The 18028-nt window shown below is 43.1% G+C and overlaps 1 protein-coding gene across 1 annotated transcript in view; it reads right to left on the bottom strand.

Annotated features, from left to right (window-relative positions):
- ell (elongation factor RNA polymerase II) overlaps positions 1–18028 on the bottom strand; it is a 46032-nt gene continuing 28004 nt past the window's right edge. Inside the window, exons 3-12 of the mRNA XM_080769790.1 lie at positions 15704–15825; positions 14133–14296; positions 12302–12555; positions 11131–11255; positions 7829–7913; positions 5692–6319; positions 4029–4095; positions 3761–3932; positions 3365–3409; positions 1–3230 (exon numbers count right to left, since the gene is read on the bottom strand). Of these exons, the coding sequence (XP_080625916.1) occupies positions 3114–3230; positions 3365–3409; positions 3761–3932; positions 4029–4095; positions 5692–6319; positions 7829–7913; positions 11131–11255; positions 12302–12555; positions 14133–14296; positions 15704–15825 (1779 nt within the window). The 3' untranslated portion in view covers positions 1–3113. The remainder of the gene's footprint in view (positions 3231–3364; positions 3410–3760; positions 3933–4028; positions 4096–5691; positions 6320–7828; positions 7914–11130; positions 11256–12301; positions 12556–14132; positions 14297–15703; positions 15826–18028) is intronic.

The following is an 18028-nucleotide window of genomic DNA, read 5'->3' as shown; positions in this document are numbered from 1 at the left end:
TTTCACAAAGGAGGATTTTAAAGAAGTTTATTGAAATAAAGATCAATTTCAGTCCCAGTCCCTTATGGTTTCAAAAAGCGTGCTTTGGGTTTTAGCGCCAACATCACGGATGACTCTTCTCCAAAGCCGTCTTTGCTTATACAGCAGCATGTTTATAATCAGAGAGAAAACCTATACAACAGGTAATTTGGCACAATCAACTCATTCCTGTTCCTGTGCTGGCATATCAATGCTTTCCAACAATTTGCTCCATATGCAGGCGAAATGTTGACCACCTTTACTGATGATTTGATTCAAAATGGATATTTTACCACAGCAGAGCTGTAATACAGTAATTGTATCAGAATGTCTTATAGAAAACAACTTTACAATGAGAACAGTGAAAACTAGCTCATTCTTTTAAAGGGTTGCAGCAGGCTACCAGGCAATGCTGAAAGTTGATTCAGGTTGCAAAACATTCACATTCTCTCCCACCCCTCCCCTCCCCTCCCGCCCTGACATCATGTTTCCAGATCCACCAGTCTAGAGACCCAGTAGTATTCAGCATGGTGTTGTTGGAACTCTGAGCATTGGCCATGTGTAGTGTTTGCATTTTTAAAGTTGATGACAAAGCTGAAAACTAGCCAAATGTATGCTCCTTTATATGATGCCGATGGTGTCAGGGGCGAAATGGCCAATCTACAAACTCAAGTGTCACATCCGCGACACACTGTGAGCTTGGTGATCGGCCATTTCTAGCACAGGACAGTCATACCAGGAGGCATACATCAGGTTTTAAGATGACATTTAAACATCTAGGCCCAGTCAAGCAGATCCCTATTTTGAGTGAGAGACCTCTCACGAGTAATCGATCACTCTCAGAACAAAGTTTGAACGATCTGAATGAAGTCCGAATGAAGCTTCATGTGGGATTGATCATTTAAAAATAAAATATATTTTAAATGAGAGAATACAGTGAAAACAGGTTATGTTTCTTTGCCAGCGCCTTCACAGAGCATTTTGTTTCATCCAACTTGGTATGCACTTTGGTATACATGCTGGCCAGAGCTATGTTTTAATGGATGTTACTTCAGTTGGACTATAGGCCTTTGCTTGGATTTGTATGTCCTTGGGCAGTTGTTTCAAGTAAAGATACAAATACTGGTCATTATAACACATTCATAAGCATGCACTCTGATGGACAAAGAGAAAAGTTTCATTTGGACAAAAAACCCAGGTAACAGCAAGATTAGCAGGAAAAGTGCTGATTTTTCATATTCACATAAAAAAGGCCAATGTAAGAAATGCATTTGTCGACTAAACCAAACTCAACTCTGTTATTTTTCAAAGGAAATTCCGTTACAGCCATGTTATTTTACCCCCCCCCACCCTCACCCCCACACACACACACTTTTAAAATCTTCGGACAGGTTTTAAAACTTGAATGCATTTCCAGAAAGCTTCTCAGAGAGAGCGGTGCTGATCCAAGACCAATGGATTTGTTCATCCTTATGAAACATCCGGTATCATGTTCTACAGATATAAAGGCAAAAATCATCACGGATAAGCTTTCCTTCGCTGAGAGGCCTTTAAAAAAGGGAGCCCTGCAGTAGGACCACCAGGCAGGCACAGACTGTTGGTAGAGTCATCCGCTCCAGACTGGAGAATTGATTGAGGGCGGCTTCACCCTAACAGTCGTCTTAATGACCATCAAGTAGGTGATGAGATAAAACACAAATTATTTAATTTGTTTTTTCCTGGATGTTTTGTTATATACACTGTAAACAAAATAAAAAACATGAGTAAGGTTACAATGATAACTTTGGGCGCCAGATGTGTGGTTTAACCCAGACATTTTTTTGCACATTCTTAAGTGGAGAAGGGGAGGCTTTTGGATGATGTCCGCATCATCTTACAATTAAAGGATTTCCTTAACTGTGATGCTGAAGAGTCGAGTCAGCAATTAAATATAAAAAGAAAATTATTATCGCTACGAACATAAAAAAACTAAACTGGATTGTAATGTTAGCCAACAAAGGCTAGGTATAATCCTACATTACATCCTAATTGATAAAAGCAAGGACCCTTGATGTAACCATTTAATAGACACGCATCACAACTTGTCAAGACTTAATGAGGGGACTGTGTTTCACAGCTGCAGTCAAGCTATATTTTGAATGAAAATAACATGAGCCAAGAGCAGCTCTTACACATTCCCCCTTGTTAAGACATCTGCACATCATTTAAGGACAGTCACAGCACACACACCTGTGCCTAACGGTGTACATTTTGTTGCGTTGTCTTCATTCAATCGATAGGTATATTGTTATTTCATTAAAAGGGGGAGAAAAAACAAGGAACAAACTGACTGCAGCAGATACAGAACTTGATGGCCAAGGCAGCTTTTGAATGAAATACTGGCTGATGTTCAAGACAAGACGCAGAGACAAAAAACAAAACAATACACTGCTTTGTCATACTGATATTGAGGAGTGTAAAATTCTAAACAGACTCATTACTCCTACAAGTGTCAAAATAAATTAAAAAGGGAAATGAAAAACCCATAGTAAAATAGGTTCAGCATCAGAACCTTCCATTTCAATATATGGGGAAAATAATTGTTCTATGTAATTCCTGTTCCTGTGTACTCAAAACAAGCTATTTGCATTTGGCATACAGTCTGCAGACTCATCTCAATGTCCATTTCCTTTCAGACTAAAGCCAAAGATTATTAGGAGATCTCCAAAAGAATGTGGTTTCCCCCTTGTGAGATGAGGGTTCATAAGACTGAGGGGTGGGTAAAGGGACTTGCCACACAGGACCTTTCTCATGATGCAGTGTAGCTACACAGAGGGACATGATGCAGTGTAGCTACACAGACTAGAGAGACATGGCCAAACCAGCCAGTCTTCTCCTCCAAAAAAGGACAAGACAAAAAAACCCCAAAAGGATTGAGAGAAGAAAAAAAGAGGAAAAGATCATATGGTCTGCTTTGTCCTCACTAGTGCTTTTGGCCCCAATGAGGGGAAATACTCCCTTCATGGCATCTTTCATAAGTACTTTTTAGAGCAAGCGGAATCCAGAGTTTTCCTTTCTCTGCCTGGTTTCCAGAGAGAACAGGGAAACAGTCTAAACTAGTGCCAGTTTTGAAGTTGCTGTTGATCATACTCAGCTATAAGTTTCTTTATATGTGCCAGTTTGTTGTGTAGATATTCACAGCGATTCTTCTCTTGGCTATAGTTTGGATTAGTCTGCAAAGTAGAGAGGAAGCACACACAGCATTAGAAAGAGACAGACGGTATACCGGTCGGTATACCGATTGTATAAATGGTATACCATGGTATAAATATCACAATCATCTGAGCAAGAAGTGTCTGAATCTTACCTTTTTTATCTTATGATACTCTTGGAGTATCTGATTGTGGATTGTCTGTTGAAAAAGATAAGATAAAAGTGTGAAGGATATCAACTTAAGCCATTTTTGGCAGGAACCCCTATTGAAAAATAGCAGATCTACAAGCTCATAGCACGCCACAGAGTAGCGTGCTACGAGCTTGTAGGTCTGCGATTTTTGAAAAATAGAAGAACGACTGGCAGAAAACTGTCGGGATGTAGAAGACATTTTTAGAATCCGAGTACAATAACTGGCACAGTAAGGCCTGGGTAGTCGAGTGATACTCAATAACAGGGACAGGAAAAGAGCTATAAAACGATACTTGTAAAAGGGATGATGTACAACACCCAGTGCACCCATTCAATGGGCTATACGTACAGTACGTACCTTATACTTGTCTGTGCCTTGCGGGAGCTGTTTGAGCTCGGTGTCCAGCACGGTGAACTGCCGTGTGATCCCCTCTATCCGGGCATGCAGGCCACGGTACTCACTGTACTCAGCGTTGAAGTCATTTTTGTAACTTTGACGCTGCTCCGGGGAGCCAATCACCATGTACTTCCTATGCAGGAGAGAGAGAAGAAGACAGTCATTGCAAAGATTTTTTGTTTTTTTTCAAAACATTGGATTTTTCATGCATTTAAGCTGTAGCACTTACTTGAAATAGTCTGCCGTCTCGGCCGATGACGAAGGAACACTGGTGTCATTGAACAGTCCATTCAGCTCTGAAACCAAGAGCAAGGTCACGAAATAATAGGCATTAATTTATTTTTATTTTATTAATATAAGCATCAATACATATCATTGTCTCTCCACAACTTTAGCCATACAGTATGACACACATAATCGTAGAACATTTTTCTTAAAATTAGTTTGTATTTGTTTCAATGTTCTCCAAAGTCATGAATAATTGAATCAGTGTAGGCTAAGATCATTGGATAGTTAATACTAAGGCATGTTTGGAGATCAGCCATAAATTATTATTTTCTGCAGGAACTATTTTCAGATTGGCGTTTCAAATCAAATGCAGGTTTTAAAATGCATTATACTGTAATAAAAGTGTTTGGATATAAAATGCAGATATTTAACTGTGTTGGAAATATTTGTCTCAAATTTCAAGTATCTGCAAAATGATTACAAACCACGTTATGGTTTGGAAAATGGTTGCTATTCTGCCAAAATGTCAAGTATTACATAAAATGGGCTTAATACCAGTATGTTCTTTTAAAGATCTTTTATAATTTGTCTTGATGGAGAGAGACAAAAAAGCAATAGCACAGTGGCATTCTGTGCACATTCTGATAACACAAACTGATAACATACACTGATAACAATTTGATGTACATGAGTGAGTCTTTTTGAGTTACACATGTTGAACAGCAGAGGTCTCTAGTGTACAAATGGGTCACATACACATTACTGCTCAAACTGGTGACTACCTGGTGTCCAGCAAGGTATATGAAATGGAGGTAATGTCACCAACATCATTTTCGCTATCACGCAATTCCAGAGTGGCAGACTCGTCGCACCATGGGAGCCAAACTGCACCCGGAAGTTGGGCAGAATGCACTGGAGTCAATGAGAGCTCAGTGACCAGCTTATGAACTACACAAACAATATTTCTGAATGACTCAGATCTTTTGTTAAGTAATCGCTTCTGGCAAAAAACAGAAGATATTTAAAACATTATTGTCTGCTGTGTTACTCGATGTGTACACTGTAATTTTATAGAGGTATCTAAAAAGCAAAAAGTACGTTTCTGAACGTGCCAAGTATCGCGAGACTGTCCACCGTTTCCTGTCTGACAGCCAAATCTCGCGATACCCCCGGAACAGAAATGATACCTGCTGCCGTTTAAATCCTCAAATAAAATGATTTACTGCACTCGAAAAGCAAGTGATTAGAAAACAAACTGTGATGTCTTCTTTTATATGCCTGAACCGATTATACTGGTGTGCGCTCCTACCTTTCCATTTGTTTTATGAACCGATTATATGACACAAGTCTCAATAAATAATGTTTGTTATGAGCTAGTCAAGCTTGCTCCATTTACTGCTTTGTATTCATGTAACTTCCGGTGCGAGATTTGGCTCCCATGAAAGTGTCATGGCGCAGCACAGCCACGTGACCATGTCACTTCCTTCTCTAATCTTCCTTGGTGTCCCACCAGTCACACCAGTAATTCCTTCCTCTAGTCTACAGTATATTGATGTCTGGAATCTTGTATCAGGTAAAGTGGGAGTCATGACAGCCGCTGTCCAATGCATGGTTATATTTATAATAATACGAAATTAAGTAGATGGTGCGTGTGTATGTCTCACCTGTGCTTCTGTGTGGAATACTGCTACTCTTCAGACCCTCAGGGCTAGAGCTAATCTCACAGGTTCGCTTTGGCTCAGGCACATGTTCCTCGCTCCCCTTCCTCTCCTTTTCTTTCTCCTTCTCTCTCTCCCGCTCCCTCGCCTTGGTCTTGTCTTTGTGTTTTTTCGATTTCTTCTTGGACTTGCCGTGCAGGGACGGCAGACTCTTGTCCCGGGATCCATCCAGGCCTGTGTGTCCCGGGGATGAGGATGCGAGCACGGGCACGGCGAGCGGCGCGGGCCCCGGGAGGACGGAGGGTGGCTGGCCAAGCCTCTCGGACACGGCCGCCTCCTGGCTCTCACAGTCTCGGCCGTTATGGTTGGAGTCGTTACTGACGTCCGACAGCGGTTCGAAGGGACGAGGGATGTCCAGCAAGGGGAGCAGCGGGGCACTGGACACTGCGCTACTGTCCGCTATGGACGTGCCCGTTGCGGCCGCCGTCGACCCAGCCTGCGAGCCGCCTGCCTCTCTGCCGTTGGAAGAGCTGAGCTTTCCATTGACTGGTGCTGCGGCTGCGTTGCTGGCGAGGTGTGATATTCTGGGCTTCTTTTTGTCAAGTGGGTCGATGAAACCTGCAGCGGGCCGTTTCTGGCAGAGGAAAGATAAGGACAGTGATTTTATAAGCTGGCCCTCAAACAGGGGTTCAGTGTGAACTGGCTTCATCTTGAGTGAGGGAGATTTTCTTTTTCTAAACATACAGTACAAAACCAAGACCCGAGGCCGATTCTACAAATGCCTTCTAAACCAGTAGTTCCCAAATTTGTCGTGCCATGGAGAGACACACACACACACACACACACACACACACACACACAGTATATAGCCAAATGTCACGGTTTTAATGGGTTAACATGACCAAGGAACCAACTTGAAGTCTCAATACTCCCTTAAAAAGTGGAAAGAGACGTGGAGGGACTACTGTATAAGCTGTCAGCTGGAAAGGGGGGTGGTGAGAGGAGAGGAGAGAGAGAGAGAGAGAAGAGAGGATGTGTAGTCTCAGCACAGAATCGATGATGACCATGCCCTTTCAGCACAATACCGGGGATTCTATTACAGACAGGCTATGTTTGACCTGGCTTATTGTAATGACTTTGGGTGCGGCTAACCAATCACTGTATGGTTTCTGGTTTGCCGTCTGTCTTAACAGGATGATTTAAGACTCTCAAAAAACTACAGGGGACTAGAGCACTGACCCGCACAGTTCCTTAACCAGTGTACTTTGGCAGCGGAGCTCCCAGGAGACAACACTCGCCTATGCTGATGAACTGTCCACAGGTACGACTAACCATCTGTGGTACTTGTTTTAAACCAATTTTGCTAGGAAAGTGCCTGGGGGCAGTGTTTGTGTCTGCAAATACAGACTGAGGAAGGGAGGGAGGAAGGAAGGAAGGAATGGAAGGGACATTAGGTGTCTGAGGTGAGAACCCCCTTAGAGATAGGAGCTAATAATAAACAAGAGCAACTCATTCCTTCTTCCTAATGGGACTGAAAATTGGGGAACTCTTTTTAGGACTGGCCTGAGATGAAGAGGCGCAGAAGCAATAATATAGAATGAAAGTGGATTAAGAGGGCAGAGGGAGTTGTTACTCAATGAAAGTGACAATTTCAACTAAATACGACACACGACAACCTGGGGAGAGCAACGGACTTAACTCATGCTTCCTTCATGCCTGAGTGTCCAAGTTGCTCCTTTACAGCTGACAGGGGGGGAGTTTCCCTGGTTGGACGTAGCGTGTGGAAGGAACACGTTATTCCAACCAGTTCCTTTCCCCTCCATCAGACGCCCTGGCTGGCAGGGGGAGGCAGTTTAGAGACCAGGATTACTGCATGTTTTTGTGAGGGTACCTACCCTAGGGGACACGGGGAGAACATGCAAACTCCACACAGAAAGGCCCTTTCGCCAACCCCGCCTTCGGGTATGGGCACTGATGACGCGGAGGAGGAAACACGCCGCCAGCACCCACAGCGCCCCGAGCGGGAATCGAACCCAGGAGCTTCTAGCTGTGAGGCGACAGCACTACCAACTGTGCCACCGTGCCCCACACACTCTCTTTATAGGGAGTGACAGATGATGTACAGCAGAAGAAGAATGCTCACCTGGGATGGAGAACTGCTGGGCAGCTCTTTGGGTGGGCTCACTGGGTTCTCTGGTGGAGGGGTGCTCTGAGGTTGACACAGTTTCCTGAGAGAGAAAAAACACACACCACAAATATAAGTGAGAGGGTCTGTATCGGCATGTAAAATAAATACCCAGTAAATACAAATTTACTCTCTCCCCCTTTCTCTTGTTCACTTGATCTCTCGCTCTCTAGCACGCTCTTTTACATGCAAACACATGTATTGTTACAATCCGCGAAATGGGTTTGTGCAATCATAAATACATGGAGGTACCCGCTCAATTGGGGAACAGGCCAAAAGGCACACATGGGGGTCTGCACACACGGTAGCTACCATAATTGATTAAGGTGTCCAACACAAAGAGTGACATTTCGAGTCCATACACTTCATCAGACTAAACAAGAACAGAGAGACACCATCTTAAATAAATCTATGCAGGTCAAGTGATCATGACCTGCTGAAAACAGACCGGCAATTCCTTTGCACAATAATGCCCCCTCATTCCATGCCCATACCCATTATACAGAACAGCGGGTAGAATAAGAGCGCAAAATTCCCATCTTGAACAGGCTGTACAAAAGGGGCAAAGGATTTATTATAATATCAAGTAAATCATGCTTTCATCTAAGAACAATGTGAGAGGTTGTCGCAGCCATGAGTGACAAGAGTAAAATTGGAATCGAGGGAATTTACTTAACATTTTGCCTGAAAACACTCTTGAATTCCCAGGGAAAGGCTTGAGAAGTTACGAAGAAGTTATAACCCAGTAACAGCCTCAAAAGACCAGTCTGTTCTAGAACATCCAAGACTTTGAGATCAGAGGAATTTCTCTCCACACAATTTAGTGGCACTATCAGCAGCATGGCTCATGACCTTGTATCACATTTTGTTCTTTCCACAGTTCAAAATGTTGTTCTGATGTATTATGATGATTATGATGCGCACAGTTTAACCGATTAGTAGAGAGTTCTCTGACTAATCTGTCATACAAAAGCTACACGTAAACACACCTTATAAAATCTTTGAACATTCATGTTCAAAGATTCACAACACATTATGAAAAAACACCTCTGCAAACGCAGATTAAGGAAACCTAAGGAACAGCCACCCACTAAGAAATAGCCTTCTGGGCTGCTTTATGTTTTATATAATCACTAACCATTAGGATTAGTGTCACAGAAATGAAGCCAATGCCTTCAGTACTTTTATATACGGTAGTCTATTTAATTGATATGGTTCTTTAAGGTTACAGTCCTGAAACGTCTCACCACCAAACACTGTAGCACTACAACAAGAAGCTGCAGATGAACACACAATAAGACGGTTTGATCAAGTCATGGCTCATGGGCATTTTGCTTATTTGGTATGGCTTAAATGGACATGAGGACTATGGCGTCTTTAGAGTCACCACAGTGCATTGTCAGTGGGATACAGCAAGACTTGTTAATGCCCCACCCCTAGTTCAGTGGGGTTGGGGAGCTGGGGTACAGAAAGACAAGTTCAATGGAGAGATGGGCAGCCTGCCTGACAGGCAGTAGGACTTGGGGAGGTAGTGGTTCAGTCAACAAGACAGCCACCAAGAACACCAGGCTGGCAGACAGACAGGCAGGCAATCAGCTCGTCAAGTCAGGAGCAATGGGCATGCTAGCAGGCACACAAAATCACAGATACAGCTGGACCTTGGACCACTGCCATCTCACACATGGATCAGCATGTGCTAGAACACTGTTGCATCACAGGCAGCAGACTGACTGCTGCAGCTCAAACTCAGAAGAGGAGGAGGGAGAGGGTCAGTTGGGAGGCTATGGATTGAGTCAGCTGATAAACTAACCGCAAGGCTCAAAGTGCAGAAGAGAGACTGAAATAAATATAAAAATAAAACGTGCATGTTCAAACGCACGTTCACACAAATAGGAGGCATGCATGTGTGCAATCATTAGTACACTGGCATGCACACATACTTTTCCAGAATGCAATACATTATGAGCCGTCTTGGTAAACCAAAAGTAAGCACTGAGAATTAATGCCTGGTCTATATATAGCTAGCTGGGGAGCTGGCGTTTCCTTACTGCCCCAGATCTTGAGAAACCAGATTTTACCACTGGGAGGAAGGCCAGCAGTGCATGCTGTCAACAAAGAGAACACTTAGTCCACATTCAGTGGAGCAAACAGAACGTGTCATGAAGACTGCAGAGCCACCTGTCATTCTACCAGATAGAAACAAGTCATTTGCAGAGGAAGAAAATCTGTCCTAAGTATTACATTACCATGGTTGAGTAATACCTATATGTCATGACGGCAGGGATGGTGGTGTGTTGCAGTCACGTAAATACATATCATAACCCCAGATGACTACTTAAAACAGAGCCTTTAATAGGATGTTCCAAAGGGTAAGTTGCTCAGTGCATGCAAGTCATTCCTTTCCATTCCATTCAGAAAAGAAAACAAAAGATAGATCTCTCTTTAAAAGTGTTACCAGCTGCCACAACTCGCATTCCATAGCCAACACTGCGCTCCACACTCTCTCGAATAGAAGATCAGCAATACACAACGCTATCATCAGTGATAATAGCTTTAACACAGAACAACATCTATGCATTCTTATTATGCAAGCAGCTTACCACCTGAAGCTATAGAGCTTCATGTGGAGCCGGTAATGTGTACGCATATCTAAGAAAGTAGCCTTTAGAACCATGTGGCCCAGAGGTCAAGGAGCCCATCTCCTGTTCACAAGTCCACCCCCTGGACCCCTGGACAGTATGTCACAGGGACTTGCCCCAGTCCAAACCTCCATGCTGAATGCCAAGCAGGGGGGCATCGCAATTTTTATAGTTTTTGGTATGTCTTGGATGGGGACTGAACCCCCGACCTTCCAACCTTGGATACTTTAACCACAAGACCACCGAGCTGGTATGCTGGGTATGTGTATCATAAACTGTTACTCAACGGTTACTCAACAAACCCAGGAACTATTTAGGAATGAATCCAAGAAAATGCCATAGAACCCGTATCAAAAGAAAAAACAAAACGCTCCCAATTATGTTCTTTATTGCACTGTGCTGTGATGTTTCAGGCTTCAAAGTCTGAATCATCATGAGTGTGTTTTCTTTTGTTTAGTTGTTTTTAGAACAGATTTTCGCAATTCAAGGGTTCGGATGTTGATGATACGAGTTCATAGAACTCGTATCAGACATTTCTTGCACCAACATCTCTCATGAACAGAAACATGTGATGAATGGAATGCCATCCGTGTCTACGTCACAGGACATCTCCTCACATACCGAACAAGGATTCTCTTGAGAAGCTGCTGGTCTCCCTCGGTGTAGCCTGGCCAGTCCTTCTGAATATCCTTAAACAAAGAGTCCTTCAATGTGAAGGTGTTGTCTCGTGCACTCAGGATAGCCACCTGGAACATCAGAAACACAATAACACTTAACGGGTCGTCCCAGAGTGGGCCAGTATATGCTTTTCCTTTAAATGTTCTCCCAATTTAGTTGTTGCCAATTCCTCCATGTAGTCTCTGTCACTGCTGGTGTTGGAGAGGGTGTAGAGTAGACAATCATGTGTTTCCTCCGTTATATGTGCCATGGCTTACCTATTGAGAGTGACAGAGCTACACCCAACTTCCCACCTGTGAACACATCCAATTGAGTTTATTGGAACAAAAGGCCGGAAAAACCTTACCCCTTTACCACCCCATATGCTTTTTAATTCCCTACCAATGACCCATTTTGACGCATGTATTTTGAAGGCCCACACTGCCCAAGTATGTATTCTGATGTGGTTTGTGTTTTTAGCTTTGCGAATATGCAGCGGCGGCTCTATGATAGTCAACAGTAGTGCACATTAATATTCTGTGACTACTTAAAAGGTACGGAAATACAAAAAAAGTGAGTGGCAATTTAGGCATTTCTAACTCGGCGCCGGGATCGCATTTTGTTGTGTTTGTGTTCTATAAGCGCTCATAGCTTTCCGGTTGCGGTGCGATAATAAAACAGGTAAAAAAACGAAACGAAATCAAGTGAAAATTCCGCTGGCTATGGGAACGCAGTTTTTAGAATCGTAATATCTCGGATTCTTATATTTGGCTCAAAACAAGCTTGATTTACACCTCATTTCTCAGTCTAAACGATGGTTACAAAATGTATGTTTTGGGTGAATTAAATAACAAGTACGGAACCCGTTACATAGCTCTAAATCACTTTCTGGGTCTCGGTTACAGAGTGAAACCGCTTTCAAACTAAGAGTCTCGCCGTATTAAATTACCCTTTTCAGACACCAGATGGGGGTGTCGGCAGTAAATGAGTTAATCTGGCAGTGAATGAGTTCAGACATTAAATTCAGGATAATGGGATAAGGGGAAACGTCTGTGTTAGGGGTTATGGCCACTTTCGCTCACAGAAAACAATCAGTTTTTGGGGGGCGTGAGTGACAGAAGAGTGTGAGTGACACCTGTTGCAGATGGCTGTCCAGCTGATTCTTGTCCGTCTGTGAGAGGCCTTCTTTCTGCAGTCTGACGATGAGCTCAGGCTTCCTGTATGGCTTGAGGGCCAGCACGTGTGTGAGGCGCTCTCGGAGTGGCCTCTGTTGCTGCACGCCGCTCTTTTTGAGCGTGCTGCTGGAGATGATGACCGGCCGGGACGTCCTCCTTGACGGGGCGATGTCCGAGAGGCCGGGAGCCGGTTTCCGGATTTGAACCTTCTTCCCTGGTGTTCAGAAATGAACCCATTTAGGACTGAGACCAGATTCTACAAATGTCTTCTAAATCCTGACAGATTTCTGGAAAAACCTATGTTTCTATATCAGTGGTTCCTAAACTATTTCATGTCAAGGACCCCAGAAATTATATGCAATTGGCTGCCGACCCTCATCTCAAAATATGTTGTTCCAGGGACCTCCCACTCCCAGAAGCAAAGATATGAGCTAAAAATGTTTGCTGTGAAAGAATATTATATTCAAAGATTCGCTAAAGCGACAGATGCGTTCCCGTCCTAAATGGGTTAAGTAATGTTAATATGTTTAATGTTATGTTAACATTGCCTGGTGGGGGCTGGGAAAATCTGCACATGAGGTAAATGTGCCAAACAATCTTTAAAGTGTGAGAACAGAACACTGTAGCACTAAACAAGAAGCTGCAGATGAACACACAATAAGAAGACGGTTTGATCAAGGTATGGCTTAAATGGCAAATGCTGCGGTCTTTAGAGTCACCACAGTGCACTACAGAACAGGTATTTGCAGAATTGGCCTCAGGGTAAAAATACAAAAAAAAAAAAATATTGAGATATGAGGTTTCTGGCCGGCAGATTCACTAAACCGTTTGCACCTATATTTGGGGTTTAAAGGAATTGTCCAAACTTCCCAATTCTAATGACACACAGCAAGCCTTGGTCCCATGTAAGTCTGCATCCGAGCAGACTTGAAAAAGAGCCGGCCCTCCTCAAAATTCAGACAAAAAAAGATGAATGAATCAGACTACCAACTTGGAAAGTTTGGAAAATTCCATTACACCCAAAAATATGGGTGTAAACAGCTTAGTGAATCGGGCCCAGTCATATTTTTAGCCCGGCCCACAGCGAGAGACACACAAACCATCTGGGTACAGACAGCCAAAGTGGTATTAACGCACACAGGGCCCTATTTTGCATTATGGCTTATGGCTTAATACCTGGTGGCTTGGCCAATGCCGTTTAGCCACTCAAAACAGGCAAATAGCATTAGCCACACCTCCAGGTCTTAAGTTAAGTCATAAGACCTGGTACTTAACCCTAGAACACTAAACTTAACTTTTGTCAAACCAGCACTAAACCCGGATATCGTTGCTGTCGGGAGGAAACCTCCCAAAATCAAGCCCTTTTAGATTTATTTTGCATAAATCAGTGCTATTGAACACCCTTTACGCCTGTGTTGTGAAAGTAATAAAAACGCTTTGGACAAAACCTCGTAACTACATTGGACGCTGAAACTGTCGAGCCGATTGGATAGTCTGAATGGGAATCTCTTACCCTAAGGTAGAGTTTAGTCATATTTATTTTCTCTTCTTGTCCTCATGTCCCTTTGTTTCTAACCTCCCTTTAATGTCCATTTTACACAGAGTAAATCTAATCATCAGCTATGTAGAAGATGAAATAGAATTACATTAATCTTTTGGTTTTCATCCATGCATAATATTCACTGTATGTGGGTGAGTGAGTGAATGAATGTGAGGCCGTCTGGTTTCCTGAGGGACCGACACATGATTATGTGGTCCTGTCCGTGCCAGGAGAGCACGGTGCCTTCTTACCTACATATCTTCCCCCAGGTTTGATGACGATGGCACCCCTGCTGCGTGTCTCCTCCTCAACCAGGGCCATGCTTTGCCTGGCCTTCTGGTAGGAGTCATCTGTGGCACACACTGTGATCTTGTCCTGGATCCCGGCCAGGCAGTCCAGCTGAATGCCGCCCTCACTAGGAGAATACAGACAGTGTTGACAGCAAAAGAGTGAGGTAGACTAGACTGAATGATAATAGCAGACAGCTTTAGAGAAACAAGACTGTTTTTACAGGATTTTCAGGATAGGAGGTCACAGGTCAAAAGCTGTCTTTTCATATACTTATTTTTAGATATTGCTTTCTCAATGAGCCCAGGATGGAGCATTGGCAAATTCAAACTTCTAATTTGTCATAATCCACTAATGACAAACACCCTAGGGCAATGCCACTATTATTGTTTTTTTATCAACTGTGGATTCCCACATCCCGAAATGACCGAATCACTGACCCCAGTCCTCCCCCTTTGATTCCCCTCCGCTTTGATGAGGGTTTGGCACCCAATGAGACGGCGCTGGCAGTCATCCTGCGTAGCTGAGCTCCGTCATTGGGTTTACATTGGAATTAGGGGGCCGATTAGGGTCCAGACAGAGATGTGAATGAACTCCAACTGACCCTATTATTAGACATATTTTGGGGACAAGTGTTAGGAGACTTGACCTTTGCAGATGCAGAGGTAAACTCCTCTGTCTCACGTCTTCCTAGCCCTCCATTTCAGCACAGACGGCGGTCCGATACATTTAACCGTGTCAGCGTTTTGTCTCATGGTAAAATCGGAATCCGGTGGGGCAGAAAGTGGGCAGAAAGTGCTTTAGCTACCGAGCTCAACCTCTCCATTTACTGGCTGCCAGCTGGAGCCAAAGTCCCCAGACTGTTCACCGGGAATGTCTCTTCTCACATCCTAACTATGACTATGAGGCCTACATTCCAACAATTCCTCAGTAAGCAAGCACACTGTGCTACATATGCTACAATGTCTCAACATTACTCACGGAAAACAAAAGACTAGTAAGGTCATGACCCCTTGATACAATCAACAGGAACCGGAGAGTGTGCAGAGAGCATAGATATAGAAACCTAGATACCCCATTCGCCGCTGCAGTTCGGAGCGAGCTGCACCGCGCCATATTTGGGGAGGCACGCTGCCACTCGAAGTGACTACTGGCCAATCACAGCGAGTCTTTATAAATGTTTGTCGACTACATTTTATCCCTGACGAAAACTAAATCAAAACTAAATCAAGGACTAAAACTTAACTAAATAATAAATATATTGACAATTTCGTCAACAATTAAAAACTAGACTGAAATGTTTAGGGAGAAGAAATCCAGTTGAACTCGGGTGTTGCGATCTGAAACTAGCCGATCTACAAGCTCACTATGTTTTTGAGCTTGTAGAACAGAGCAGGAAATGTAAAATCTGCCATTACGACGCCATCAAGGCCCACTAACATCGACTAAAACTACACTCTGTCGAGGTGCCAACTGCCAACTTGTGTAATTGGCACACACACACACACACACACAAGAAATGAACACTGCTCACCTGGTTATGTACTGCTGAATGCAGTCGAAGCTGCCCTGGGGGTTGTCTCTACCCACATTGGACAGGTAGAACGTAAAGGTTCGCAGCTCATTGGGACTTTCCGACCGTGGTATTGAGATTTTCTGTTGAGAGATAAAAACAGAGGGGGGACATAAGAAGGAAGAAGGAAATATAATGATGGCATATGCATTTACACCACCACAGGGAGTGCAGTGCATTTACACCACCACAGGGAGTGCAGTGCATTTACACCACCACAGGGAGTGCAGTGCATTTACACCACCACAGGGAGTGCAGTGCATTTACACCACCACAGGGAGTGCAGTGTCCGGTGTAGAGTCCGTCAATTGCCGGTTTTCCAGAACCAGCACAAAAGCCTCTCCGGATCCGGACAATTGATCACCCCTAGATCTCCATATGGAGCTGGCCTGTTCTGACATCACAGTAGTGTTCCGACACCTGCATACTCCATATTTGGGCATAAATGGGATACAAACTAGCATTTCCAACTTGCATTGTTCTAAGTAGGCCAGTGCCCAACTGGCACCGCTCTAGTATGCTAAATATGCCTACCGGTAATATGCTATATTATAAGGTGCTATATATGCCATATTAAAAACGGAACTTTGAATTTACTCCATGGTGTCTACTGCCAAACAAACGTTACTTTACTGCTGACTCTACATGTCTTGATCACTTGCGCTCTCATTAAGTCAGATTCACATCAAAGTGTAATATCAAACTCCATCTGTAATGTAATAACAAAGTTTGTCTATGTCTTAACAAATTGTTTTCACTATCACAGAAGTACCAATGTCATCTTGTACTCTAATCCAAATATTGCAAACTAATGTTGACAATAGAGAGAACTAAGATTATAAACCACCAAATCAAATTACAAGCAGACATATAGATACAAGAAATTCACTTACAGAATCCACAAATCTGAAATTAGAAACAGGCATAGTATATGGACCCCATAGAGATGTTTCTGCTTTCTTTCATAAAGTTGTAGATGCACTGCTATCCAACTTCTCAAATTCTACATCATAATAATTGGAAATGACTTCAATACAGTTGCACTGGCACTCTACAGAAACAGCAAAGCAGTACATGAGAAATATACGATACATCCCGATTCCTGATATTAAAACACATCTCCGTAAGGGAGTGGTTGTACCACTCAAAAACAGGAACCAAAAAAGCACTCTCGTTGTGTCCTTTTAGGATTCTTGTTTTATTTTTCGTTTTCCCCCAGCAGGCAACAAACAGATAGATGGACGTTTCGGCCGTGTGGCCTTCTTCAACTCCAAATCTATTTAGAGTTGAAGAAGGCTCTCGCTTTCTTCTTTAAAATATGCATATACTCGGACATCATTTTTAACACAACCATCGTACAACGAATACATTACAAGGTAATCAATAGAGCACATACAGTATCACCTAGGACAAGATGTATAAGATTCATATAAGATGAGATTCAGAAGCCCCGCCAACACATCGCTCTGCTCAGCCAACTCAAGGTTTTTGGCAATAAGTCATTAACAGAATGTCTCTTATGAGCAGTCACATTCAACCATCCATACCTTCTCGACCTGCGTAGGAGGTTCGCTTGGAACTCCACTCCAATATTTTGTTTGACTTAGTTGATATTCATACTAGATCAACCAGAGCTTCCCTTTATGGCTTATTTGTCAATATTTATGTGAATATTAAGGTCTAAAACCTGCTAGCAACAGATGGCAACTTAGTACATCCGTCCAAGACATTACACCCACAGAATGCTAATATCATGCAGCAATAAAGCGATGTAATTCTTATTTGGAATCAGGTAGATTTTTCTGAGTTTCCACAATGCAAATAAAAGCATCAAGCTGTCCTGTATGCATGCATGAGACAAACTATATAGTTGGGATACATGGTAAAGATGTGTTTCACACTTTGTATAGTTTAATCTAGTGTAAAAGGCCTTGCTATAATGTTACAGAAAACTTTGGAATTTTAAAATTCAAAAACTTTAAATCATAGACATTTGTTTCCCCAGTGTTTACTGGCGTCTACCGGTACTTGTTGTAACAATCACAGCCTTTACAGGGCTCTCCTTCTTGGCATCAGCAGCACTGGAAACTCCACAGAAATCAGCAAGCTAGAATCTTATCTACTTTTGCCTAGCTCTAGCTTATCTCCGATTGCACTCCCCTGACACCACCAATACCCTTATGGACAGCCAGGAGTTCTGCAGTATTTCAGAAGAATCATACACAGCCAGCCCACATAATTACAGTTCTACCACATCACAGGTGTCGCTTGAGAAAATGAAGGGAG

The sequence above is a fragment of the Protomyctophum bolini genome (genome assembly GCF_963924005.1).
Source record: "Protomyctophum bolini genome assembly, chromosome: 8".
NCBI classification, from domain to species: Eukaryota; Metazoa; Chordata; class Actinopteri; order Myctophiformes; family Myctophidae; genus Protomyctophum; species Protomyctophum bolini.
This window is presented reverse-complemented; position numbering and strand designations above follow the sequence as displayed.